A 27,452-nucleotide genomic window follows, 5' to 3' on the forward strand; every position below is an offset into this window, starting at 1 on the left:
GATGATAGTGTAGTTCTGCTCCACAAAGTCCTCAGGTGCCCGGGCTTCTTCATGCTCACCACTCTACCATCCCTCAGGCTGTGGCCATGACCTCATGGACCAATGTGGCAGCATCCCTGTTCCAAGCAGCAGGATCAAGGAATGACCAAAGAAGAAGAGAGACAAAGGGCATGTACCAGTTATTTCTTAAGGTTTCTAGCAACTGCCACATAACAATCTGTGTATATAACACGTAAGGCCAGAACTTAGACACATGGCCACACCTGATTATAAGAGAGACTGGGCAATTTGGTTTTTACTATAGGTGACTCTATGCCGAGGTAAATATTGTATTACCATGGGAAAAAACAAATATGTGTATTGGAGGAAATGGAGTTCCTGTCACACTCCCCAAAATACTTCAACTTGATTTATTTACTTATTTCTTTTAATTGCCTTATTGGATTAATTTATTTGCATACTTTTTATAGTAGAAAGACCATTTTGACAGCTAGTTCTAACCAAGTTTGAGTTCCCTCTACATCTGAAAACAACCTGCTTCAAACCCCTCTTTGCATCATCACCCAAAGTGTATTCTGGGAAATTCTAGGAAATGTTAGGTAGAAGGGCCACAAGGTCAAATAGATTTGAGAAACACTGCATTCTATACAGTGCTTTCTTTAAGGGTCTCTATACACATGAAAGGTTCTGCTGAAATATTAAAACATTTTCCCATGAAACCTTTATTTATAACATCTAGTAACACAGAATGCCTGCTGGGAAATGTTGATTAAGCAAATCTAGAAGGTTTGGATGAGTGTGGAGAACAAAGCTAATCCATCATGTACTCTGCCCCTCCCCTATTTTCTCACACATTAATATGAATCTTTGTTTTTCCTTTTCCTCTTCTAGACTGACAGATCCCATTCCCACCACAGAGACTTCCATTGCACCCCGCCAGAGGCCTAAAGCTGGGCAGACCCAGCCAAACCCAGGAATCCTTCCCATCCAGCCAGCCCTGACACCTCGAAAGAGGGCCACGGTTCAGCCCCCACCTCAGGCTGCAGGTCAGTTCCTAGGAGCTTTGAAAGTTGGTACACCTCTTTGTTATCCTGGATAATGAGAAGTCTTGGAAAGCTTAATTTTGCTTCAGGAATGGAATACAGAGCTACATAAAGAACAATAGTATTCTGCCCTGGCCAGGTGGTTCAGTTGGTTGGAGCGCCAACCCAAAGGTTGCAGGTTTGATTCCCGTTCAGGGTACATACCTAGGTTGAGGGTTTGAGCCCTGGTCGGTGCACGTACAGAAAGCAACCTATCGTTATCTCTCTCTCTCTCTCTCTCTCTCTCTCTCTGGCACATACAGAAAGCAACCTATCGTTATCTCTCTCCCTCTCTTTCCCACTCTGTCTTCCTTTCTCTCTAAAGATCAATTAAAAAACATATCCTCACATGAGGATTACAAAAAGAAGAATGGTTTTCTTTAAGGACCAAGAGGTAAGCTGCCATTGAAATTATATGGCAGGAGGCTGGTGAAAGGGGAGGCCTGTCATTGCATTCTGCAGGAGATCACCAAGACCACCGCAGCCTGTTGTCTCTGTTTTTTTCTAGTCTTGGCCCTAATTTTGTGCCCTGGTCCATTCATCCCAGACCTACCTCTTTATTTCATATACTTTTCTTTGCCTCTAAACACCAAGACACACCTCTTTTTGACATAGAGAAATTATTTCTTTAATTCTGTCTCTTGAAGTATCTGTTACCACTCTGTGCTTTGGTATTCTCTTTCTGGTGAGGTGACTAAGTTTTGTTTCATAAAGAGGATTGATCCAAATTATCAAGTAACTGAACTCAGCCATCACTTCCCTTACCAGGAAGCTGTTTTTGGTAAATTTGGTAGCCATTTACTTACAAGGCATCCAGACTGGAATTGTGCAACCTACATATAAAACATCAAAGAATGCTTTTATTCTGCAGAATGCCAACAAGTACAAAGATTGTATGTATATACATTAGCATCAAAGGCTAGTTGAATTTGTAGATAATCAAGATACTGACTAAAGGAGTAATTGACTAAATGGGTTGGTGAATAAAGGAAAGCTTTTTGAAGGAGGCAAATATAGAATTGTTTGTTGAACCTTGTTTTGAAAAATATGAAGTGCAGCCCAGCCAGCATAGCTCAGTGGTTGAGCGTCGACCTATGAACCAGGAGGTCACGGTCAATTCCTGGTCAGGGCACATGCCCGGGCTGTGAGCTCTATCCCCAGTGTGGGGCATGGAGAAGACAGCTAATCAGTGATTCTCTTTCATCATTGATGTTTCCACCTCTCTCCCTTTCCCTTCCTCTCTGAAATCAATAAAAATATATATTTTTTAAAAAGTGCATAGATTAGCAAGAAGGAAGGACATTCCAGGTGCAAAGACAGTGAGGAGCACATGGATTTGGGGATTATCTGTCCACTTATCACCCCCTCTTTCTTATGTTGGCAAGAAGGGAAATCGTTTTTGAATAGTGTTGAGCTCTTACATGGGATTTATTCTCATTGCAGGACCCAGCAATCAGCCTGGTCTTTTAGCCAGTGTTCCCCAATCAAAAACTCAGCCCCCACCCAGCCAACCTCTACCACAGTCCCAGCCCAAGCAGCCTCAGGCTCCACCCACCCCACAACAGACGCCTTCCACTCCTGCCCAGGGTCTGCCCTCTCAGGCCCAGGCCACACCCCAGCACCAGCAGCAACTCTTCCTCAAGCAGCAACAGCAGCAGCAGCAGCAGCAGCAGCAACAACAGCCACCACCACCATCACAGCAGCCAGCAGGCACATTTTACCAGCAGCAGCAGCCGCCACAGACACAGGCTCAACAGGTAAGGTGGTCAGAGTGTGACCTTTGCATTGCATATCCCAGTCATTCACTGTGAAAAGACCCTCTAGGTCAGTGGTTCTCAACCTTCCTAATGCCGTGACCCTTTAATACAGTTCCTCATGTTGTGGTGACCCCCAATTTCATTGTTACAAATTGAACATAATTAAAGCATAGTGATTAATCACAAAAACAATATGTAATTATATATGTGTTTTCCGATGGTCTTAGGCAACCCCTGTGAAAGGGTCATTCGACCTCCAAAGGGGTCGCGACCCACAGGTTGAGAACCGCTGTTCTAGGTACAGAAATCTGCCTTGGGAAGCCTTGGGAAGACTGATCCATTAATGACCTCATCACTGGTACAGAAATCTGCCTTGGGAAGACTGATCCATTAATGACCTCATCACTGCTTCTCCCAGATGTAAATACTGTAAAGCACTGCAGAGTGGAGCAATCACAGGATCACTCTGCCCCTTTCACCTTACTTCTCAGGCCTTGGGACTTCTTCCCCTGACGGAGGAACTTCAGGAAGGGAGCTAATTTTTAAGAACTCTTTTTTTCCCTCTCTCTCACACATAACTACAAGACCATTATCATACTGAAACAAAATACAATAATTTCTTATCAAATATCCAGAAGTGTTTAGCCCTTTATCATGTCTCATAATTAAAGTTGGCTTGTTTGAATCAGGATCCAAAGTCCACATATTGTATTTAGTGTGATTTTTTTTTTCATTATATTTTCTTATATTTTTCACATATTTTACTTCGAACATAGTCATTTTATAATGAGTACTATATCTTTCATCTTTTAAGTCCCTTTTTAACCATAGGTACCCTCTCCCTCTTTTTACCCCCTTTTGTCTTTTTTTTTTTTTTTAAGAAACTGGGTCACTTGTCCTGTAGAATTTTCCACATTCTGGATTTGGTTGATGGCATCCCTGTGGTGATGTTTAATATGTTTCTCCATCCCCTGTGTAAACTGGTAATTTCCTGAGGCTTGCTCAGTATTCCATTCAGTTTGATTGTTCTTTGTTTTTCTGGTTATATCACATCAGGGGCATATAATGTCTGGTTGTCCTCTCTTTTAATAATATTAAGATTAATAAGTGGGTTTGGTGTTGTCCATTTGATCCATTCATTTGATGTTCCCCATCAGCTTAGCCGTCATTGCTAATCATTTCCTAAGTCTATTAATTCATTAGGGATGGCAAAATGGTAATATTCTAGCATTTCCTCTTCATTAAAGGGTTGGAATTTATCTATAAAGAATTCTTTTCATCAACTATTTTATTACCCTAAGAAAAGGCAGAAAAATTTATGATTCTTTTCCTATTTTTACCAGTTTCAGAATGAGTTTGTTCTTAGTATCATCCAAAGGTGAATAATGAGGTTTTTGTTTTAGTATCATTAGGAACTTGTGGATCTTAACATATTTGATATGTGTCCATACATTGTAGTTTTTAAAATTTTGTTTATTTTGATGCTCAAAGCATCCCAACTTTGTCCAGTGAAAGTCTTCAAATTGGCTCCTAGATCCTTCGGCTGGGACTCCAGTAGTCTTTATGGTTTCCTTGTTATTCATTGTAACAAGCTGTTCCAGGCTCATTCTACCTGAAATCAGCCATTTCTCTAAGGAGCTTCATTTCCTTTTCATGGAAATGGTCTTTAGAGACCACATTTTTGGTGCTAGGGATACTCATTTGCTAATGGGTTAGTTATTGTTTTTAGACCTTTTCAATGGACAGTAGTTAGGAAATAAATTTTGTTTTCTTAATAGAATATATACCATGAATTCAAATTTATATTCCTAATTCAGATGTATAATTACAGGATTTTTGTTTAACTTCTTAGATTTTATATTTGTCCTAGAGGTCCGGTGCACAGATTTGTGCACATTGAAAGCAAATTAATTAGAAGAAATATTTTAGAAGCCGTGGAGGGACTGTGGGAGGTTGGCGTATCCGGCCAGTCTGGCCCAGTCCTGATCGGCCTGACCCTAGCAGCAAGCTAACCTACTGGTTGGGGCATCTGCCCCCTGGTGGTCCGTGCACTGTCATAGCAACTGGTTGAACGGTTGGAGGGACAATTAGCATATTAAGCTTTTATATATATATATATTTTTTTTCTAATTGAAGTCTTGATTCCTAATAACATTAACATAATTACTTATTTGTTTATAGTTTCAAGATAACAATACTAATAGGATTACTGAAAATAGTTTAAGATTTCTTTGCCCTCTTTACCCTTAGAATGTTTAGCATATTATTTTCTGGGGAGTTTGGCTATTAATTTGACACATAGGTTTCTTTGCTTCATTTTGCTTTTGATTTTTAGTTATTGACTTTTAAATTTTGTTTTAATTTTGTTTTGCAAACATGTAAAATATTTACATAGTTTCAAAGTTAAATCCGCAAAATTCTGTCTCTTCCATCCCATATATAGAGGTAGTCCTCATTCCTATTTACAACTAGAGAGTTGGGTATATAGGATAGTTTATTCAATCAGTCCCCTGTTGATAGACATTTGGTTGTTTCCAGCATTTCACGGTTATAAATAGGCAACTATTTACTGACATCTGCTTCTTTGCTAACCCTTTAACTTTACCTCATTAGGCAAACAATATCCTGTCAATTAGCTCTATAATGAAGTAAAGCTATTTAGGATGTTAAGAGACAAGATCTTGGAGTTTTGTTCATCAGTAGGCCCTTGTTTGAGCTCTATTTGTGTGCCTAGCACAGGGGTGGGCAAACTTTTTGACTCGAGGGCCACAATGGGTTCTTAAACTGGACCGGAGGGCCGGAACAAAAGCATGGATGGAGTGTTTGTGTGAACTAATATAAATTCAAAGTAAACATCATTACATAAAAGGGTACGGTCTTTTTTTTTTTTAGTTTTATTCATTTCAAACGGGCCGGATCCGGCCCCCGGGCCGTAGTTTGCCCACGGCTGGCCTAGCACATAGTCCTTAGTGGGTAGGAGAAAGAAAGAAAAGAAGTTTCTCTATTTTTTGGATGCTTTATAAGAGAATATAACTTGACACAATTCATTACCAATATATAATAAAATGTCATTAAATGTAATCTGAATATTTTGAATGTTTAAAGTTGGAGAGTTAGTAAAGATAGAGCTAGTGGGAAATAATTTTCAGAAAGAGATGACCTTAATAGTTGGGTTAACATTTAGGGTTTTTTTTTGTTTGTTTTATTTTCAGTGCCGTCATTGCTTCATCCTGTTCATCTAGGGAAGAATTTTAATCTTGGCTACTTCCATATCTCTTTAAGAGGAGAATTACTTCTGTGATTGGGAGATCATTTATTAGCTTCTGTTACACTCCCATGTATGGAGTCACAGATGTGTAGTGAGATGGACACCCTCAAGCGTGGCATAGAAGCCCACATGGGAGCTGGTCTGCAGTACAGGAGGCAGCATAGTGTAGTGGATGGAGCCTGGCAGTGTAAGGTGCTGCTCTGTTTGTTTTAATGTCTTCAGGTTCCACTCAGGAGTTTTAGGCCAAGTTACAAGACTTCTGCCTTCCTTTGCCTTTGGCTTCATCACTGGTCTTAGTTGTTACTGTGACAGGTTTTTATTCACCTCCTCATTTCTTGCTCCTTTCTCCTGCTTAGTTTCAGGCAGTACACCCAGCAACCCAGCAACCAGCAATTGCCCAGTTCCCTGTGGTGTCCCAAGGAAGCTCTCAACAGCAGCTGATACAGAACTTTTACCAGCAGCAGCAGCAGCAGGCCACAAACCTGCATCAGCAGCAGCTGCTGACTCAGCAGGCTGCTGTGCAGCAGAAGCCTGCTGTAGCAGCCGGACAGCAGCCCCAGGCTCAGCCAGCCGCAGCCCCACAGCAGTCCCCTGCCCAGGAGCCAATGGTAAGAATCAGCCATGGCTCAGAGAGCAAAGGAAGAGGAGAATGCAGTGAGGGCTTGGGAAACAGGCTGTAGCAGCTGGGTGTTGGCCTCTGGCCTAGAACTAGGCTGATTCCCTACCCTTGTGGTTAAAATATTTGATCTTTTCTTGATATAGTCAATAACAGGATGAGGTAATCCGTCAATGGTAGAGGTTTTTTAAAAAATAACTCTAGGCTACTGATGAATATTTAATTTATTACTTTGACATTAGGATGGCAGAAAGAGCTGTTCATTTTCTCTTGTGTTGAGCAGCCAAGGACCTAGGTAGGATTAGAATTAGTCCCTTTCCCTTCTTCAAGGGGCAGTTTGGCCATTATGGCCTTTTCTGTCTTTGGAGGTTCATATGAACCCCCACATTTACCCTGAGTCCTGACAATGTTGTGTTTATTCTTTGTCTTGGACGACATTATTGGCCACCTCAATCGAGTGTACCATACAGCACCCTTCAAGGGGGCCTGCATGCCTGGGACCATTTGCCATGGCCTAATCCCTTTGGACACCAGAGTATCTAAGTATTGTTCAAGCCCAATTGTCAGTATAGAAATTGAACATGTCTACTTTTAGATAGTGTCTGAATATAGCATCCGAATCACTACATCCTCTCCTGATAGACCTCTACTGTTTCAACATCCTCAAACACATTGTGTTTTGGCCTTTAATAAGTGCCTTTAATTTTGTACTCACAGTTTTCTGAGTGATAGTGATAGATAATTTTATAGTGATAGAAAAAGACATTTTACATACCCAGCCAATAGAATATAACAGCTACTGTCTTATTCCCAGGGAAGTCTAACTACTAGACGAATGATAGGAAACCTTCTTTTTGAGGACTGAGTTCTACTAGAGTTTTGTGGCCCATCTTAAACCAGAAAACCTACATTGTTTCCAAAGGAAGCAGTGCCGTAAATACATTTTCTTCTTTAAGTCTCAGCTAAGTGTGTGTTCAGTGTCTTTACACCTTGGTTTCTGAAACAACTCTAGTCTTCCCGCAGGAGTGAAGTAGATAGCTACTCTCTGTATTTTTAATAAGAGATAAAGTTCCTCTTGTTAAATGAAAAAGGGCTTTAAAAAATTATCATATGATGTAGCTAATTGAGATCTTCTTTCTTTTTTTAAATATATATTTTTTATTGATTTCAGAGAGGAAGGGAGAGAGATAGAAATATCAATGATGAGAGAGAATCATGGATTGGCTGCCTCCTGCACGCCCCCTACTGGGGGGGGGGTCAAGTCTGTAACCCAGGCATGTGCCCTTGGCTGAAATCGAACCTGAGACCCTTTTGTCCAATGCTCTATCCACTGAGCCATACTGGCTAGGGTGCTAATTGAGATCTTAATTATCTAGTCTAGTCCCCTCACTTAATGGAATTGGAAACTGAGGCCCAGCCTAGAAGGTCATTACCTAAGACACACAGACTGATAGCAGCAGAGCTGGGACCAGAACAAAGAGTCCTGATCTGTGTTCAGGATGATAATAATAGATGCTTATCTGGGGGGATGAGATGATAAACTTCCTACAGACCACACTTCTTATGAGGTTCTCTCTGCTTTCCCCAGACAAAAGTATCCACTCTCTTGGGAATGAATTGTGAAATTTCTCCATGTTCCTTGGATTTAAAAAAAAAAATTGCTTTGTTTAGTGGTAGTTGGTTAAGGGGGTGGCGAGGGAACAGGAGCAGAACATGCTTGTGCCAGGAGCTGGAGAGCTTCCCAGCTTTGACCATCTCTTTCCCAATGACTCTTGGCAGAACTTACCTAGAGAAGCAGGTGAGTGAATGTAAAGTACACACTGCAGCCCTAGCCGGTTTGGCTCAGTGGATAGAGCTTCAGCCTGTGGACTGAAGGGTCCCAGGTTCGATTTCGATAAGGGAACATGCCCGGGTTGTGGGCTTGATCCCCAGTAGAGGGCATGCAGGAGGCAGCTGATCAATGATTCTCTCTCATCATTGATATTTCTATCTCTCTCTTCCTCTCCCTTCCTCTCTGAAATCAATAAAAATATATTAAAACAAAAATATACATTGCAGCCATCTTAAAGCAATAATCTACAAATGAAAGTAGTTGTATGCCATAGATGTTTGTGGCCGCCTTATTTAAAATGGCTGAAAGAATGGCCATTTTAAATCGTTCAGTAACCAAAAAAAATAATAATAACCCAACTGCAGCCATTAAAAATCAGAATAGCTTCTGTAGTCTTATGCTTTGGGCTAATTTGCATATGGTTACCCTGTACATTGTCATTGATGAAGATTGTAATATATATTCTATATAATAAATGGCTAATATGCAAATTGTCCCCTTGACCAGGAATTTGACCAGGGGGCGGGGCTGGCTGGCTAACAACCGTGGCCCCTCCCCCCAGCCGGCCCGGCCCGATCAGGGTGGGCCAGCCGGACCCCACCCAAGCACGAATTCATGTGCCGGGTGTCTAGTATGTATGTGTGTGTGTGTATATATATATACACACATAGGAGATAAATACCGTATTGGTATCAGTCCCAAAGTTGCAGTTCAGGTTGTCAAAGCCCAGTGTTTATTTTTTTTTCAGGATGTTATTGTTAAACTCAGCCATTTAAATTCTATGTTAGCTCTCATGTGGCATTTTTTTGTTATGCTAATCTGTTTGTTGTTTTTTCCTTTGTTTTGGAACATTTTTCATTTCTCTTCCCAGCAGATACAAGCCCCAGTAAGACAACAGCCAACAGTTCAGACAACCCCACCTCCTACCGTCCAGGGACAGAAACTCGGATCTCTCACTCCTCCATCATCCCCCAAGACCCAACGTGCTGGACACAGGCGGATTCTCAGTGACGTAACCCACAGTGCAGTCTTTGGGGTCCCTGCCAGCAAATCAACCCAGCTGCTCCAGGCAGCTGCAGCTGAGGCCAGTCTCAATAAGTCCAAGTATGTGATGCTTCTCCTTTATTCTTCTTACTTTACTTTGTGGGCAAGGTCTGCTGTGGGCCGTTACTGTGTGATTCTTTGCATATGTTTGTGTGTAGATGTATATGCAGTGGTATGCATCTGTGTTTAATAAGAAACTGAATTTGCCTGTAGTGCATAAACCATACTGATCTTAAGAAATAATTTCCTATTTGTGTCACTGTTTCCATTCTCTCATCTAGTCCATATTTTTACAGAGTATTTTCTAAACTCTTGATCTGACCAACTTTTCATGCTGAAAATCTTTCATTCCCCCGCCCCCACCAACACCCCTCAGGTTGCCTGTGGGATACTATCTGAACTCATTGGTTAACAGATCAAAGACCTATTGCATCACATTGGTGGACTTGTCATTCTCCATCTTCACAAACGCTTTGTTCAGCCTAGGCCAGTGATGGCGAACCTTTTGAGCTCGGCGTGTCAGCATTTTGAAAAACCCTAACTTAACTCTGGTGCCGTGTCACATATAGAAATTTTTTGATATTTGCAACCATAGTAAAACAAAGATTTATATTTTTGATATTTATTTTATATATTTAAATGCCATTTAACAAAGAAAAATCAACCAAAAAAATGAGTTCGCGTGTCACCTCTGACACGTGTGTCATAGGTTTGCCATCACTGGCCTAGGTCCTCTCCCTTAACTGCACTGTCCTCCTTGTCCACCAAGGAGGTACTTATCTATTCATCATGATCAATGTCAGAGGCTACCTCTCCTTTAAACCTTCCTCTGGTGTCATTTATAATTTGTTGTGCACGTATCCCATTGTATTATCATTATTTATTTGTATGTCTATATGAGTATCTCATCTAGTTGACTTAGCCTGAGAGTTCCTCCAAGACAAGGATTATATCTTAACCAACCTTTGCAAATCCAGTGACTGGCTCTGGGTCTGATATAAAGTAGATGTAGATTGCAATGAATGTTTGTGGAGTAAATGCAATTTCAGGCCCTCAGCTTTCTTGGAACCATATACTCTAAAGTTAAAAATCTTTAACTCATTAGCTAAATGCAAAGGGCATCAAGAGAGACTTAGAATAAAATTAAGTAATGGTACCTAGAAGCACAAGATAGTGGTCTTTATTTCTCTTTAACTGTGATAGGTGACCATAGTTGTATGCATGCTAGATCCAACAGATGGGAGGCAGCTTGAACAGGCATCAGTCCCAGCCCTCCGGGGTCCATTATTGTGGGTTATAGTGGGCACCATAAGCTACACAATAGGTTGCTTTGGAATCTTGAATTGAAAGGACTTGCAGGCGAGACCAAAAATCTAAGGAAGAGATTAAAGAAGTAGTGGGAGATAGTGAATCATTAAGAAAATGGAAACACTTATTTTACACAGTGGAAAGGGATCTATAGCGACTGTCCAGTTGCCGTGGAAAGCCCTTTTAGAAAACCACTGTGGAAAATAATGGTTTGATTCGGAAAAGAATTTGCTCTTGAAACAAAGAGAAAATAGGTTGAACCTTTTCAACTTTTATATGTCTTCTTATTTCGTGGGGGTGGGAACTTACCTAGGTCTGCAACCACCACTCCATCAGGCTCTCCTCGGACTTCCCAGCAAAACGTTTATAATCCTTCAGAAGGTTCTACGTGGAATCCCTTTGATGATGACAATTTCTCCAAACTCACAGCTGAAGAACTGCTAAATAAGGACTTTGCCAAGCTGGGGGAAGGTGAGTAATTGGTGTCTTTGTGATTCTTGAAACCTTATTCTAGAGGAGTATACATGTAAAAATGTAGACTTGGGGCCCTGGCTGGTGTGGCTAAGCAGATAGAGCATTGGCCCATGGACCGAAGGGTCTTGGGTTCATTCCTGGTCAAGGGCATGTACCTGGGTTGTAGGTTTGGGCCCCTGTCAAGGCACATGCGGGAGGCAACTGATCAGTGTTTCTTGCTCTCCCCCTCCCTTCCATTCTCTCTAAAATCAGTGGCAAAAAATATCCTTGGGTGAGGACTAAAAAAAAAAAATGTAGGATTGGGCCCCACAAAGGTTTGATTTTTTTTTTAATTTCTTTTTTTATTCAACTGTACCTGGGTTGTAGGTTTGGGCCCCTGTCAGGGCACATGCGGGAGGCAACTGATCAGTGTTTCTTGCTCTCCCCCTCCCTTCCATTCTCTCTAAAATCAGTGGCAAAAAATATCCTTGGGTGAGGACTAAAAAAAAAAAATGTAGGATTGGGCCCCACAAAGGTTTGATTTTTTTTTTAATTTCTTTTTTTATTCAAGTATAGTTGGTATACAATCTTGTATTGGTTATGTTAGTTTCAGGTGTACAATATAGTGATTTGACATTTTATACCTTACAATGTGATTTTGAAGTATGAGTACAAATCAATTTGTATTTTACTGGAGCACTGAAGTCTTCATCCTCAGGAAATCCTAGTCTCCTATAGGTGGTGGCAAGGAGAAGGGAAAACTTTTAGGAAAGATTGGATAGCATAGATTGGGATGAGAGTGTCATGCATGGTCATTTCTTGTAGGAATATGATGGTTCCCTTGTCCTAAGGGGATTTATTGTCCCAGAAAATTATAACTGCTTACCCATGAGAGAGTGCCCTCATAGAGAAACTGAATCTTTGACTATGATCAGAGTTCTATATTACTGAGGAGATCAAATAAATAGAAGGTGCCTTTCTGCTTGCAAACCCACAGTCTAATTTGGAAGGCAGGAGACACACATGCACACACACACTTTGGAAAACAACAATTCTACGGTATGATACAGTTCAAAGAGTATCTCAGGGTAAAGGAATGAACAGAACCAAGAGAATTTAGAGCAAACATTTTAACTATTTGACTAATAGTTTAACTGTTATTTTATAGATATCTTTTTAAAATTTGTATTGCTTTCTTGCCTTTTCAAACAGAAGATAGAGCATAGGATTTAACTTTATTTGATGATTCATTGTCAAATTATTTCATTGTTATGTGTGCCAGTTATTGTTCTAGACTATAAAAGAAATACCTTTAGGACTCTTGAAAACTATAGTATTTTTGCTTTCAACTAAGTGACCTGCCCAAGTTTTTAAATTTTTTAAAATAAGTTTTTTATTGTTGGTGGTAGTTTTTAAAAATTGATTTTAGAGCAAGGAAGCGGGGGAGGAGAGATAGAGAGAGAAAGAAACATTGATGTGTGAGAGAAATATCGATTGATTGCCTTCTGTACATGCCCCAATCAGAGATCGAACCTGCAACCTGGGCATGTGCCCTGCTCGGGAATCCAACCCTCCACCTTTCAGTATACAAGACAATTCCAACCACCTGAGCCAGGCCCCAAGTTTTTTTTTAATTCTTGTGTCTATTTTGAATACTTTTCTGCCTCTCTTGTTTGGCTGTTGGCTTTTACATGAAGCTGCTGCATTGTGCCTGTCCCTCACAGCCTCTCACTACTGCCATCTCCATCACTCCCTCTTCTCATTTGCTTTCCTAAACTGCCTGCAACAGATCATTAAACTCATTACAATTATATAAAAACTAGGGGCCCAGTGCACGAATTCGTGCACTTTGAAAGGAACTGTGGGCCGCAAGGCTGCAGTGGGCACAGGGGCGGGTCTCATCTTCCGTGCTTCCGCCTGGCCCCTCCTGCCACAGCCCCCGGTCCCCTGTCTGCTGGTAGCCCCACTCCCACTGCTCGCACGAGCTGATGGTGCCAGCCCAGCGCTGCTCGCACCTGCTGACGGCGTGGAGCGATTAGGGCCAGCGCCAGCAGCGGGTGCAAGAGGTGGCTGCCACCCCGATCACCCCTTAGGAGCAGGGAGCAGTGGAGAAGCCCTAAGGGATGATCAGGGCCGGCAGCCACTGCTTGCACCCGCTGATCGTGCCAAGCGATCAGGACCTGTGCCAGGCGCCAGCAGCAGGTGTGAGCACCCGGTGGGACCATGGTGCGTGGGAGCAAAGGATTTTCAGTAACCACCAGAAGCTCGTCCTGATGACAGTTTCCAGCGCCCCGCCTTGGTCTGGCGCCCCTCGCCCACCTGCTTCACCATCCTGCCACAGCTGATGCCCGCCATGTTCCACATGTGCCCCCTGGTCAGCACACGTCACAGCGACCAGTTTTTCAGTTGTTCTATATATAAATAAATAGATTGAGTGAGGGCTGGAGGTATTCTGTTTGAGTGATGTGCTTCGGCTTTGGGGCTTTGGCTCTAGCTATCTCTTTTGCTGTTATTTATTTTTATTTTTAATTGTGGTAAAATGTACATAACAGAAATTACCATCTTAACCATTTTAAATATATATATATGTATTTTATTGATTTCAGAAAGGAAGGGCGAGAGAGAGAGATAGAAACATCAATGATGAGAGAGAACCATTGATTGGCTGCCTCCTGCATGCCCCCTACTGGGGATCAAGCGTGCAACCCTGGCATGTGCCCCTGACTGGAATTGAACCCGGGACCCTTCAGTCTACAGGCCGACACTCTATCCACTGATCCAAACTGACTAGGGCTTAATCATTTTTAAGTGTACAGATCAGTAGTGTTAATTACATTTGCATTGTGGTGCAGCCACTCTTTCCCTCTTGCAAAACTGATGTGCTCTCTTTTTTGATTCTTAAAACCTCCTTCCATTTCTCAGTTGTTCTCTCAGCTGCTGTAGTGACTACAGAAGGACCTCTGAATGGCTGAGGTGTCACCATAACCCAGTAAAAAAAGGAATGAAGTCTAGAAGTCAGTGCAGAAAGTGCACTGGGGATGTGTTCTGTGATTCTGCTGGCGTGAACTGACTGGTGTTTTGTCCCTCCAGGCAAACATCCTGAGAAGCTTGGAGGCTCAGCTGAGAGTTTGATCCCAGGCTTTCAATCAACCCAAAGTGATGCGTTTGCCTCTTCTTCGTTTTCTGCTGGAAATGGTTAGTATGGCAAGCACCTGAAATACAAACTCACTCTTGTCACCTTCACACTGTTTTCCACTTCACAGATAACTCTAGCATACCAATGAGCCCAAAATCCTGGTGGTAACTTAATATTTTCATTTATTCCAGAGATTTCCAATAAAAAAGATAGGGATAAAGAAAGATGTAGAGTCACTTTCAATTAAAATGACAGGATGATCTGGAAGTAATATATAGGATTTGTTCTATCTAGTCCATGGACATGTTTTAAGCAAATATTTCTAAATTTGAGGAACATCACCCTGAGACTCTGCTGAGCTGTGTATTTTTTGTTTGTTTTGTTAATCCTCACTCAAGGATATTTTTTCCATTGATTTTTAGAGGTTGGAAGGGAGGGAAGGAAGGAAAGAAAGAGAGAGAAACAGCAATGTGAGAGAGACACACTGATTGGTTGCCTCCTGTATGGGCCCCAACTGGGTCTGGGGCTCGAACCTGCAACCCAGGTACATGCCCTTGACTGGGAATTGAACCCACGACCCTTCAGTGTGCAGCCCAACGCTCCAACCACTGAGCCACACCCGGCTGGGCATCACAAACTGAATATTAAAATGCATCGTAAAAAATGGTTAAGTAGAAACAAGGAGACCTGGGTTCTGGTCCTAGGTCTGCTGATGCACCTCTGGCTAATCTCTTCTTCTGGGCTTTATTTCCTTTTCTGAAAAATAAGAAAATTGTGCTAGAAAATCCTAAGATCTCTTCAAACTCTGATATCCCATAGGGTGCATATATTTCTGTAAATCTGTAAGTTTGTCAACTATAGAATCAATGCCAGTAGTATGTAAGATGCAGTCTAGAGATTAGGGGTTGTCTAACCTTGCAGGAGGCAAGAAGTCTGTCTCCTCCTGTCTGTCTGCCTAGCACTATATTAGACATTTGGTGATACAACAGCCTCAAGAGGGTAATGGTTACATAGGAAGTACCTATATATATGCTAGATTACAAAATAGATAATGTTTGTTTACATGCCAAAATGTGCAATATGGACAGTAATTGCTGTACAAATTCTGAAAAAGATCACCGTGGGTTTCCACAAAGGGAAAAGTGGAATTTCAGATGTGTGCATATCCTAGTTTTGTCATTAATTACATCTTAGAGTATGTTGCAAGGACCAGATTATATATTTCATACATACTTTGCTGTTACACTGTATTATATCCACTCATCCCTTTTCTACCTCTGAGTTTAGACTTGTTCTCTAATTTGAGCTGTTGGGTTAATAGGTAGTAAGTTCATCTAGATTTACTTGATATTTTCTGCTTTTCTCTTTTTTCTCTCTCCTTGACCCTTCCTTCCCCTCCAACCAACTCCAGCTGAAAAAAAGAAGGGTGGGCAGACTGTGGATTCTAGCCTCCCACTTCTAAGCGTATCTGATCCTTTCATTCCTCTTCAAGTACCTGATGCACCAGGTAGGTAAATAGACCTGATCTGAGGTTAACCAGCTTGATTCTTATGTCCCAGGGTCTCTTGAGAGTTGGTTTTAAACACTCCATGAAAAGGACCTGAATTCCATATTAGTCCAATAATGATTATAACAATATGGGGGGAAGGCCTATAAGCATGTGATAAAAGGAACAAAATGTGAGTAGTGGTTATAGTATGATGAGTAGATAATGGGTGACTTACTTCCTGTCAAGTTTCTATTTTCCTGTAATATACTTTAATTTTATAATATAAAAATGCATAATAAAAGTTGATAGGAAATGTGGGTCAGGAAACCTGAGTTCCCTTTCTAGCTCTTCCACTACCTAAAAACCTTCAGGCTTGACTGTTCATCAGTGGAGTGAAATGGACTGCATGAATTCGAATATCCCTTTAAATCTACCATATCCTGATTTTTAAGTGAGCAGTCCAAAAAAAGAAGAAATGGTTAGTGTGTTCTGATTGAAACAGCTTTTGAAACATAATTTGCAGTTTCTGAATGCCAAAGATTTCCTTTCCTGCTCTCCTCCCCATCCGTTTGGGGAGGGGCGGGGGTGGGAGAAGCGTGATGTGAGGAACAGAAGCCGCTTTTTCTCATCTCTATCCGTGTCTTTGAAAAAGCAAATAGATCCAGCTCCTTCAAAGCATCTGGTGGTCGTTTTGCTTCTGATAGTTTTCCTTTTCTCCAGTGTTTACCCTTGCTGATTCTTGGTCTTAAACTGATAGGATCTGGCTGGGTTTTTTTTCCCCCAAAATGTTAAAGGTATTTGATTGATTGCCTAAAAATTGGAAGTGATTGTGATAGTCTTACCCTCTCCCTACTAAGACAGACTGTAGCTAGGGCACCAAGATAGTTTTTATTTCTTTAGGCAATTTGTGGACCCTTCTAAAGAGGAAGCAAAAACTGCCTTGATCAGGTATTATCGTGTGACATTATAGCTTGCTGGACCTAGATGGTGGATGTAGGTAAAAAATGTCTAAAACCACTGAGGAATGATTCAGTAAAGGGTAGTTAAAGAAAAGAGAAGAACGTAATCAGATCTCTCAGTAGCTAGCCAGGCTAGTTTCAAGCAGAAGGCTGGAGAGGCATGGACTACAAACTGACCTCTTTTTCCTCCCTGTTGTAGCAGTCATGGGATCAGACAAGAAAAATGGATTTTTACGGCATTCTTCCTTTGACATCCCTCAGGTTCTTGCATTGCTCTTACCTAGACGGCCCATGGCTGTGTATGCTGAAAGGGTGGCCTCTTGGCACAAGCCAGAGGATGAAGCCCACAAGCAGGTAGCTGTGCTCTGCAGCCGTCCAGGAGCCCTTTGGATTAAGTCACCTGGTGCATGTGCCTGGCCCCAGATGCCTCAGGATGTCAACTCCAGGTTATAGAGATGCATTTTGAAGGTGTGAAGATGAGCCTGGGGGCCATTAGAGCCAGCTGGCTGCTATGCTTACTTTCCTTATTGTTACCTTTCCTGTCTCCTGGCCTTCCAGATTTCTCTCATTCTGGAGGATTCCTGCTAAAGTGTTAGTGGTATACACTTTAATACCAATTAAGCCATGACCCCTCTTGGGTTTTAATGGAAAATCTATTAAAATGGAACATTCTAATAGAGAATTCCAAGAATGATTTGTTTCCTGGTCCGTCAGACCAGACTTGTGTGTTGAAAACATAAAGCAACATATCAGTGTTTTGCATTCCAGTGAATTCCTGTATTACTGAGCATTAAATCCAGACTTATTACCAGGACCTACAAGGCCCTAACTCAGTGATGGCGAACCTTTTGAGCTCGGCGTGTCAGCATTTTGAAGAACCCTAACTTAACTCTGGTGCCGTGTCACATATAGAAATTTTTTGATATTTGCAACCATAGTAAAACAAAGACTTATATTTTTGATATTTATTTTATATATTTAAATGCCATTTAACAAAGAAAAATCAACCAAAAAAAATGAGTTCGCGTGTCACCTCTGACAAGCGTGTCATAGGTTCGCCATCACTGCCTTAGACAGTGGTTCTCAACCTTCTGGCCCTTTAAATACAGTTCCTCATTCAGTCTTTCCTTTAATAGGCTAAACTTGTTCCCACCTCCGGGCCTTTGCACTTGCTGGTGCTCTACCTGAAAAGCTTTTCCTCCAGCTCTGTTTCTTCTTGTCATTTGACATTTAGGTCTCAGTTTAAATACTCTCTTCTCAGAAAGGTGCAGTGTGGTCCCACGGGCACTTAGTCACATATCCTGGATTTTTTCTTCATAGTATTTATCATTGTCTTTTTTCATTTGTTTATTGTCTGACTCTTTTCGCCAACATGTGGTGTCCTGAGGGAGGGACCTTGCCGTCTTCATTCATCACTGTGTTGCCGGTGTTGAGAACGCTGCCAGGGAAAGTCAGCACTCGATGAATATTTGCAGACTGGGTGAATGAATGAAGTAAAACCTGGAAGGCTTCTGGTGGCCCCATTACTCTCCATTTCTTTCCCAACTCCCAAACACCAGGTTACTGGCTTCATAGCCTTCCATCTATGCCTCTGCCAAGCCGCAGCCAGGCTCCCACCCACTCTTTGAGGGTGTATAAATGAAGGCACAGCCCACAGTGTCAGGAAGCTGCCAGACCCCAGGATCAGCCTGATAGCTAGGCTCAGCAGATTGTTCAGCTCCAGCCTTTCATGGTACCCTCCAGAATTTGTTCTGAGCGTGGTTATGTGTCTATGATTATTTTATTTCTTTTCATGTTCAGCCCATAGCACCATTCAGTTATATACCGGTAGTTTCTTATCCAAGGCCCCTATATCCTTCCTTAGTGACTTGAAATGTCTGAAGGTGCTAAGAGTTTAGGGTATCTGGTACCTCCACAAACCACAAGTGTGTCTCCCCACCTCCTGTTCTCCCGCCAAGCAACCAGTTTTTCATTACATTCCGCTCACTGTGGGCACAAGTCAGGTTTTTTGGTAGGTTTGTTTTGTTTTACATACTTGCTTAACTTCCATGCTCAGCCTTCTTGAGGATAAGAATCATGAAATCTTACTCTCCTGACAAATACATGTATTTTAATGTCTTAGCATTTGTTTTTATGCTTTTAAAACATTATCACATGTAATTTCCTTTGATCCTACAAATAATACTGAATGGTATGTTGAGGAATCTCATTTTCCAGGGGAAGGAAGTGAAGCCTCAGTGCTATTGGGTCTGTGCTGTTCCACACACTCCTCTTCATGGCCCGTCCCCCGAGCAAGATCCCCCAGCCGTGTGTTGAAAACATAAAGCAACATATCAGTGTTTCTTTGTCTTTGGGGCAGTTCCAAGATCAATAAAGCCTTTGGCGAGAGAGCTAAATATGAGGGTTGGGGAAATATAAAAATGGATTTGAACTTGTAAGACCTAGGGCCAAGCCACTTAATAGCTGGGTGATTTTGGTCAAATCACTTAAACTGTGTCCTCAAAATTGGCAATATTAAAACCTACCTTAATGGAGTGGCTTGTGAGGTGCAGATGAAGCCATGTATTTGAAATCATTTTGTAAACTTTAAATTAGTATAAAGATAAGAAATGCTATAACAACTTTGATCCATGACCCTTATTTGCAGTGGGGAAGTCCTAGTTATCTTAATGTCTTAGTGATATTTTTCTCCCATAAGAAATTAAACTTCCTCTAAGTTAAACCTTTGACTTTGGCACAACTGAGAGCTGTTAGACTTCCTTGATAGAATGATTGTTAAAGTATGGGTGAAGGGGCACGGATGATTGGATTTGTTTCTTAAGTAACATTTTTATTTTCCAAAGCACCATAAAAACTTTTTTAGAAAAGCTGTAAAAAATCACAGCTTGAGCATTTGTGTGCTCACAAGTCATTCTTCTCGGAGCTATTTGCCTGGCATTTTCCTCATTTCCAGCTTCTGTCAAGGTTGATCATAATATGTGTCTTTACTCTCTAAAGCTTATCTGCCTTCAAATTCAGTTCTCTAGAATGAACTTGGAATGGGGCATGGTTGTTGACTTTTGCTTCTAACTTGCAGCTGTTGACTTTTGCTTCTAAGTTGCAGATTTTAGTGTCTGGTTTCTCAGTGATAGGTACTATTTAGAGTGCCTAGATGTTAAAAACAGCATCTCTCATCATAAGACTTCAGGGCTTACACCCAAATTAGAGATGAAGTAAATTTCCAAAGCCACCAAGATGTAGCAACCAAATCATTCTTTTTGATGGGGCTCTTATCAAGCCCTTTTTGTGTTGGTAAGTTCATCCTGCTTTATTCCTCATGCCTGTGTTCCTAATTAGGGTTGGAATGGGCCTTGAACAAGCCCTTAATCTCATTGGCCTATAATAAACAGATATACTTATCCTCTCTTTTGATATATGTTTTAAATTTATATATTGATTTGAGAGAGAGAGAGAGAGAAACATCGATGTATTGTTCCATTTATTTATGCATTCATTGGTTGTTTCTTGTATATGCCCTGACCAGGATCAAACCTGTAACTTTAGCACATCAGGATGATGCTCTAACCAACTGAGTTTCCCAGCCAGTGCCTCTTTCGATATTTAAAAGAAAACTCACAACTTGCAGTACCTCCCAGGCTCATGCTAGGAAATGGTTTTGATGATCTAAACTTAGATTGGTTTATGAAGGATTTATTACCTTCTTGCCTTGTAGTTGACTTTTTTTTTGTAGTTGACATTTTTTTTTTAAATATATATTTTATTGATTTTTTACAGAGAGGAAGGGAGAGAGATAGAGAGTTAGAAACATCAATCAGCTGCCTCCTGCACATCTCCTACTGGGGATGTGCCCGCAACCCAGGTACATGCCCTTGACCGGAATCGAACCTGGGACCCTCCAGTCCGCAGGCCGACGCTCTATCCACTGAGCCAAACCGGTTTTGGCTGTAGTTGACATTTTTTAATAACGAAGTCTTGAGGAGAGGTATAAGAGAAAAACCTGAAATGGATTAATTCCTATCTCTGACTCTAGCAACTATTTCCTTCTCTCTTCCCCTAGTCTCCAATGCCACTTTTGTCTAAGAAAAGAGGGGAAGGTGCTTTCTCTTACCTACCCCTTAATTTAAAGGTATTACCAATCCTCTCCTTTAAAAGCACTCTCCGTTTCCATTGCCCATGTTAACTAATTCTGTAGGTATTGTTCTTGAAGAGTTCACCTTCTCGGTCTTTTAACCTTGATTTCAGTGCTTCTCCAAGCTCCTAATCTGACTCATTTTTACTTGGGAACCCTAGAAACATGAGAAACAGTTGAGTATACTAAATGGGAATGTGATAGGAAAACACCACCAACAGAAGAACATGAGCAGACAATTCATAAAAAACAAATATAAATTACTAGTAAATACATTTTTCAGAAAGCTTATCATTCTGATGAATACAAGACAAGTTAATTATAAAACAGTGAGATGCTGCAACTTCCGCTGTCAGATTGGTAAAGATGGAAAAAACCCCACCACCTCAGGCTTGGTGAAGGTATAAGAAAACAGACACACTCAGATCCTGCTAGTGGAAACATCAGTTAGTTCAACTTTTGGGAGGATAGTTTGGCAGTTTACAACAAAAGCCTTTAAGAGTTAACTTTCTCTTTGACTTCATAATTCTCTTCTAAAAAATTATTCTTAAAAAACATGAGTATGCTTAAATACTTATCAAATGATTAAAATTTACAGAGAATGATTAAAAGGGTATTCATTTAAAGTCTTAAGGGTGTGTTTTTCTCTAGAAGTGATATTTTGGTTAGTTCTTACTTTTATCCTTAGTTTATATGTATTTTCCAAATTTTTCACAGTAAATATGTATTGATTTTATAATAAGGGATCAAACCATAAAAGCTCTTTTTTTTCAAATGAGAAGCACGCTTAGATAGTCCCCCACCTTCTTATCCTACTCTCCTGGCAGTGCCTGCCTGACCTGTTTGCATGTTGAACAGAATATTTAGTCAGCTCTGCATTTCCCAAACCTGCTACCTTGAGATCAGTGATTTTACCTCCTACCTGTATTACCGAGGTGCCCTCCAGTGTCCGCCTCTGTAGTTATTACCAGTTCAGATCTCCAGTTTCATCTCTAATCCATCTTCTAAGTAGCCAGTTCCTACTTCCTGCTTTTTTCTTTCATGTTTGATGGGACCTTTTAAGTTTATCTTCATTTTATCAGTAAGAAAACTTAGATCCAAAGTGTCATACAAACTTAGTGCAGAACCCAGGTCTCTTGTCTTAGTACCGTTTCTTCCTAGTAAGACCATGCTGCCTCCTTCTCACATTTTACTTTATTCAAGGAATTCTGCTTATTCTGATCTCATAACAAGGTTTGAGGGTGAAAATGGAATTGCACCCATTTTTCAGTCTGTGTTCTCAGGCCTTAGTGGTTTGGTGATCCCTCATCTAATCCTAAAAGAAAAGTTAATCTCCTTTTATGTACCAAGCACTTTAATTGATATACACGAGCGTGCGCGCGCGCGCGCGCGCGCACAATCTCATAACGGTTTGAGGGTGAAAATGGAATTGCACCCATTTTTCAGTCTGTGTTCTCAGGCCTTAGTGGTTTGGTGATCCCTCATCTAATCCTAAAAGTTAATCTCCTTTTATGTACCAAGCAGTTTAATTGATATACACGAGCACGTGTGTGCGCGCGCGCACACACACGAATTCTTGTAAATATACCCATTAATTCCTGACAACCTATTAAAGTAGTTTTTATCCTCTGTCTACAAGTGAGAAAACTGATGCTTAGAAAAATTAGGTAACTAACTTAAATGATCAGAATCAGCCTCAGAACTGGACCATTTCCTTCTATCCAGAGTTGCCCACTACTTTTCACATAATGGAATATGATGGTGTCAAGTACTTGTGAGTCTAACACAGAAGAAATGGGAAACTCTTGTAAAATGTTTTTTAGGAAGAGTAAATCATTGCAAAATGCAGTTAATAATTATTTCTGGGTTTTACTGGTCTGTCACCTTGTATAATTGAGAATTGGAGTGTGAGTCTGCACATTTCAGTGTGAACTGTCCCAGAAGATGGGTTTTGCTTTTGTATCCAGAGAAGTCACTTTCCATGATTCATGTAAAATTTTTAAAAGTCTCCGTTCATTACATATTAACAAGTCGTGATAGGCCGATGTGAAGCTTGAACAAGGTTTTGGATCTTAAAGAACTCTTCCAGCACAGTTTCCTAAATTCACCACCCTCTTCTCTGCACTGCTCTTTTCCACTCATCCACCCACCCCCATAATACATGCCTCAGAGTGTTTTTATAAAACCTTCAGAGAGAAGACAAAATTCATAAAATGAAGGATATCAAGGCCAGTCCTTGAAGCACATGGGAGGCCTCCAGGGTGTGATTTGTAGACTGTCAGCTTCCGGTAACCTTTCCTGTGCCTCCTTTACATCCTGTCCTCAAGTTCTTCGTTTATAGTGACCAAAGAACCAATGATAGCTTTAAATGTGATCTCTCCTAAGATAGCTCTACATTCTAAAGCAATTGAGGTCTTAGTTAAAGCAAAGGAATGAATCTCTAGTGCATAGAAGATCTGGTTCCTAGTCCTAGCTGGCTATCTGGCATTCTTGCCATAAGCTCTTGGCCTAGTTGTTTTACTTTTCTGAAGCTAGTTTCTTCATCTGCAAATGAAAAGGCTAGTTGTTGGATAAGATTTGAGGTTTTTTCCAATGCCAACATGTCTTTTATGACTTGACCATTGTACATGGGACCATGTCTGTGTGAAGATCTTTCCTCCTGTGTTGATAGATATAGGCAGGCCCTGTTGGTAGCATGTGGAAGTCCAATCCAGGCTCTACCATGTCCCGTCTATGACTTTGGGCAAGTCATACATTCTCACAGTCTCTGATCTCCATTGTCCTCAATTCTGTGTTATTTCCAAACCCAGGGTTTTTTGTCAATGATAAATGAAAATGTTTGACATTGAACTCTACAAATGTAAATGATGAATGTTGCTATAATGGTGCCTGGGGACCAGCCCTGAGAGCCTTTTCTTACTTCGAGAGTACTAGGAGTGAAAGAAGCTGGTTTTGCACATGCCATCCACCTTCAGATGCTGTAGCCTTATTCTCACTCCTATTTTCTGCCTGGTATTACTTTGTCCCCTACCCCTCCCTGCCGTAGTTCCAGGATTTGAGTATCCCCACACATCAGTGATTACCTATGTGAGCAGCCTGTTACTTTCAGGTTTGGTCAGAAAACAAGCATCTTACCCCATCTCCACTCCATTTCTTCTCACCACAACACATGTGCTTTTTAATAATCTTACATACTTCTTGCTAATGGCTAATAAAAGAATTAGATTCTTGTTGAAGTACCTGACTATTTCCAGTTGATCCCCTATCACTCCCACCTACCTCCCCAGTGAAGCTGAAAGGCAGAGGTGTGAAAGAGAGTAGTAACTAGAGGGAACCAAGAACTAGGATACAGAGTTAATAAGACACCTTCCCCACTTTCAGTGATGTTGTAAGGACTGCAAGCACAGAGTGCTCCGGAAGGTTCCCGTAATGTTGGTGGGTTGGGGGAGGCTTTGAGGAAATGATGATATTTAAGTGACCAATACAAAAAGGGGTGGGGAGGTTTCTCCATTTGACGGTTGAGGAGACAGTGTCAGAAGTTTAAGGAACTAACCCTGGTCACAGTGAGTCCCTGGAAGAGGCTAGAATTCAGACTCTGAAAGAATGCTAGTCTGATATTTGGCACCAAGATAAACTGCTGTATGAAAAACAAGCAAGTAATTTTGGGTCTTTACTTTTTATCCATTGCTTTACAAAATTGCAAATATATGCGTGCTAAAAGTGAGAGAAACAATTGCTTTTTTTTTTTTAAGTGAGAGAAGCTTTTGGGAGGAATAAAACAAAGCTAAAGTTCAGAATAAAAATGTAGATGTTTTGGGAAAACCTTATTTTCACCAGTATGCTGAAAATTGTTAAAGATATTTTAACATCTTTTCTTATAGTAAAATGTCACATATAGTTTCAGATTAAGGCTGATGTGATTATGCCGTATGCTTGGTTAGTGCCTGAGGTATTTTTCCCTGCTGTGGAGAGGCTTCTTGTTTACGTCCTTGCTTTCTTCAGAATGAATCAGGTGCACATGAGGAACGTAGCATGTTATCACTTAAGTCAAAGATAGCTACATGCCATATACTCTAAAGGTGGTAAATTGGTTTCACATATTAAAGTGTCTTTTTCTGCAATGTGTTAATTATACCAAAGCAAATGATCTTGCCAAGACACTAAAACTCATTATTTCATCTGTGTAGTTATAGATCACCTAACTTACAAGTCACCTAAAATTTGGTTTCTATCCCTCAATCAATATCAACTTAGCCTTTACTTATCTCAATTCCTGATGGCCCAGGATGAATACAGATACATTAAAATGTTATATGTACAGCCCTGGCCAGTGTGGCTCAGTTGGTTGGAGCATTGGCCCATGCATCGAAGGGTCACAGGTTCAATTCCAGGTCAGGGCACACACCCAGGTTGCAGTTCACTCCCAGGTGAGGTACATAAGGTACAGATCAATGTTTCTCCCTCTTCCTTCCTCTCTCTCTAAAATCAATAAAAACATATCCTCAGTTGAGGATTTAAATTTTTTTTAAAAATGTTATATACACGTACTTGAATTTTAAGTCTTTTCTTTATCTCTAACAATTTAATTTTAGTTTTATCTTAATGGCATTTTATTTTGGTGATAGAAAAAACATTGTTGATAATTGGCCTTTAACTGGGCAAGTTATAGAATTTATGTGACCTTGGTCTTCTTGTAAGCAAAGGGACGTATGAGTTCTTAATTCCCTTCTTTCTACACAATTCTATGACTTATTACTTTGTTTTAAGTTAATCCTCTAGCATTAATAGGTTAAAGATAAATGGATAGTTGTTGATGGATCAGGGTTAAAGGAGTTATGAATCTTAGTATGTATAGATTATCACACATTAAGTTACCAGGTGTGACAAATCTGGTGGCTTCTGTTATCCTTTTGTTTCTTAGTCACAGGATGTCAAAAGTAATAGCATGTCACAGACTCTCAGTTGGCAGACAATAAATGATTGTTGACATTAACTTGGGCATAGTTTATTATATTCTCTTAGTTATAAACCATTTCTAAATGCAAGTAAAAAAAGAGAGATTCAAAACTGAGCCCAGGAAGGGATATGAATACACAGAGACATATGCATATGTTTATGGCAGCTTTATTTTTAATAACTAAAAACTGGAAACAACCAAACATCATCAACTAGTAAATGAATCAACAAAATGTGCATTCATACAATAGAACACCACCCAGCAATAGAACAGAACAATCTACTGATACATGCAACAATGTAGAGGAATCTCAAAAGCATTATGATAAATAAAGACCACCAGACAGAAAGACTGCATACATTATGGTTCCATTTATAGGAAATCCTAGGGAAAAAAGGAAGGAGGGGGCAAAGCTATCAGGATAGAAAACAGACCAGTTGTCACCAGAGTCTGGGGGTGAGAAGAAGACATTGATTAGAAAGGGGCACACGGGTACTTTCTAGGGTGGTAGAAATGTTTTCTACATCATTATTTCAGTGGTGCTTCTATGAATGTGGACATTTGTTAACATTCAGCAAATTATACACTTAAAATTGATTACTTTTATTCAGTGTAAATTGTACCTCAAATTTAAAAACCAGCAAACCTAGTCTTGAATGCCTCACAGAGTTGACTACTTCAGTTAGGGAAATAATCATTTTTTAAACTTCAAACTTTGAAAGACTACTTTTAACAATATACTAACAGGATTTTTATGATGAATCGATACAAAATGTTGACCCCACTAAAATGTATTTGCATAGAAAATGGAAAATAATCAGCTTGCTTTAATATCTCATTGCATTTTGCTTTCTCTTTACCTCTCTGCCCGACCTAGAAAAGCTAATTGAGGGACTCAAATCTCCTGACACTTCTCTTCTGCTCCCTGACCTCTTGCCTATGACAGATCCTTTTGGCAGCACTTCTGATGCTGTAATTGGTAAAGTTGTCATCTTCTGTTTCTTCAGTAATGCATGATGTGTGTGTCTATTTCAAGAATTATATCTAACTGGTTAACAGATCCCTAGTGAGTAGCCCTGGTGAGGAATGGAAATGCCACCAAGCCTTCTGCTGTTGGACGAGGCCTTGTGCTAACCCAGAAGCCAAGGTTATTTAATCTCCTTGGTTAGCACCTCAAATCAAGTGTTTTCTCTGTCTTCCAGCTGCACAACACTGTTATTTTTGCCTTGTTTTGATATCCTGAGATTTCTAGAGTGATGTCTTATGAATGAGGAAGGATGTGGGAAAATTCACACTTAGTTACAAAAGCTTCATGAAAAAAGTTGGTTTCAAGCTGGACCCTACCTTTAGCAGGGTCTTCTTTAGAAGGCCTCTCTACGTGCCAGGTATTAGTAACTGACACAACACATGCCTGGTGGTGAAG

At 40.6% G+C, this 27,452-nt stretch overlaps 1 protein-coding gene across 14 annotated transcripts in view; it reads left to right on the forward strand.

Annotated features, from left to right (window-relative positions):
* Nucleotides 1–27,452, forward strand: part of AAK1 (AP2 associated kinase 1) — a 160,348-nt gene that overhangs the window by 111,743 nt on the left and 21,153 nt on the right. For 3 of the 14 annotated variants that reach the window (XM_014540946.1, XM_005867804.2, XM_005867807.2), the window contains exons 10-17: nucleotides 892–1,046; nucleotides 2,526–2,839; nucleotides 6,464–6,715; nucleotides 9,426–9,658; nucleotides 11,202–11,377; nucleotides 14,450–14,554; nucleotides 15,907–16,002; nucleotides 26,907–27,008. In XM_014540946.1, coding sequence (XP_014396432.1) covers nucleotides 892–1,046; nucleotides 2,526–2,839; nucleotides 6,464–6,715; nucleotides 9,426–9,658; nucleotides 11,202–11,377; nucleotides 14,450–14,554; nucleotides 15,907–16,002; nucleotides 26,907–27,008 — 1,433 coding nt within the window. Of the gene's footprint in view, nucleotides 1–891; nucleotides 1,047–2,525; nucleotides 2,840–6,463; nucleotides 6,716–9,425; nucleotides 9,659–11,201; nucleotides 11,378–14,449; nucleotides 14,555–15,906; nucleotides 16,003–17,142; nucleotides 17,501–26,906; nucleotides 27,009–27,452 lie in introns of those variants that run through there. The other 11 variants (XM_014540947.1, XM_005867805.2, XM_014540948.1 and 8 more) reach the window with 9 other exon arrangements.

Source organism: Myotis brandtii, unplaced genomic scaffold, assembly GCF_000412655.1.
Source record: "Myotis brandtii unplaced genomic scaffold, ASM41265v1 scaffold251, whole genome shotgun sequence".
Taxonomy (NCBI): Eukaryota; Metazoa; Chordata; class Mammalia; order Chiroptera; family Vespertilionidae; genus Myotis; species Myotis brandtii.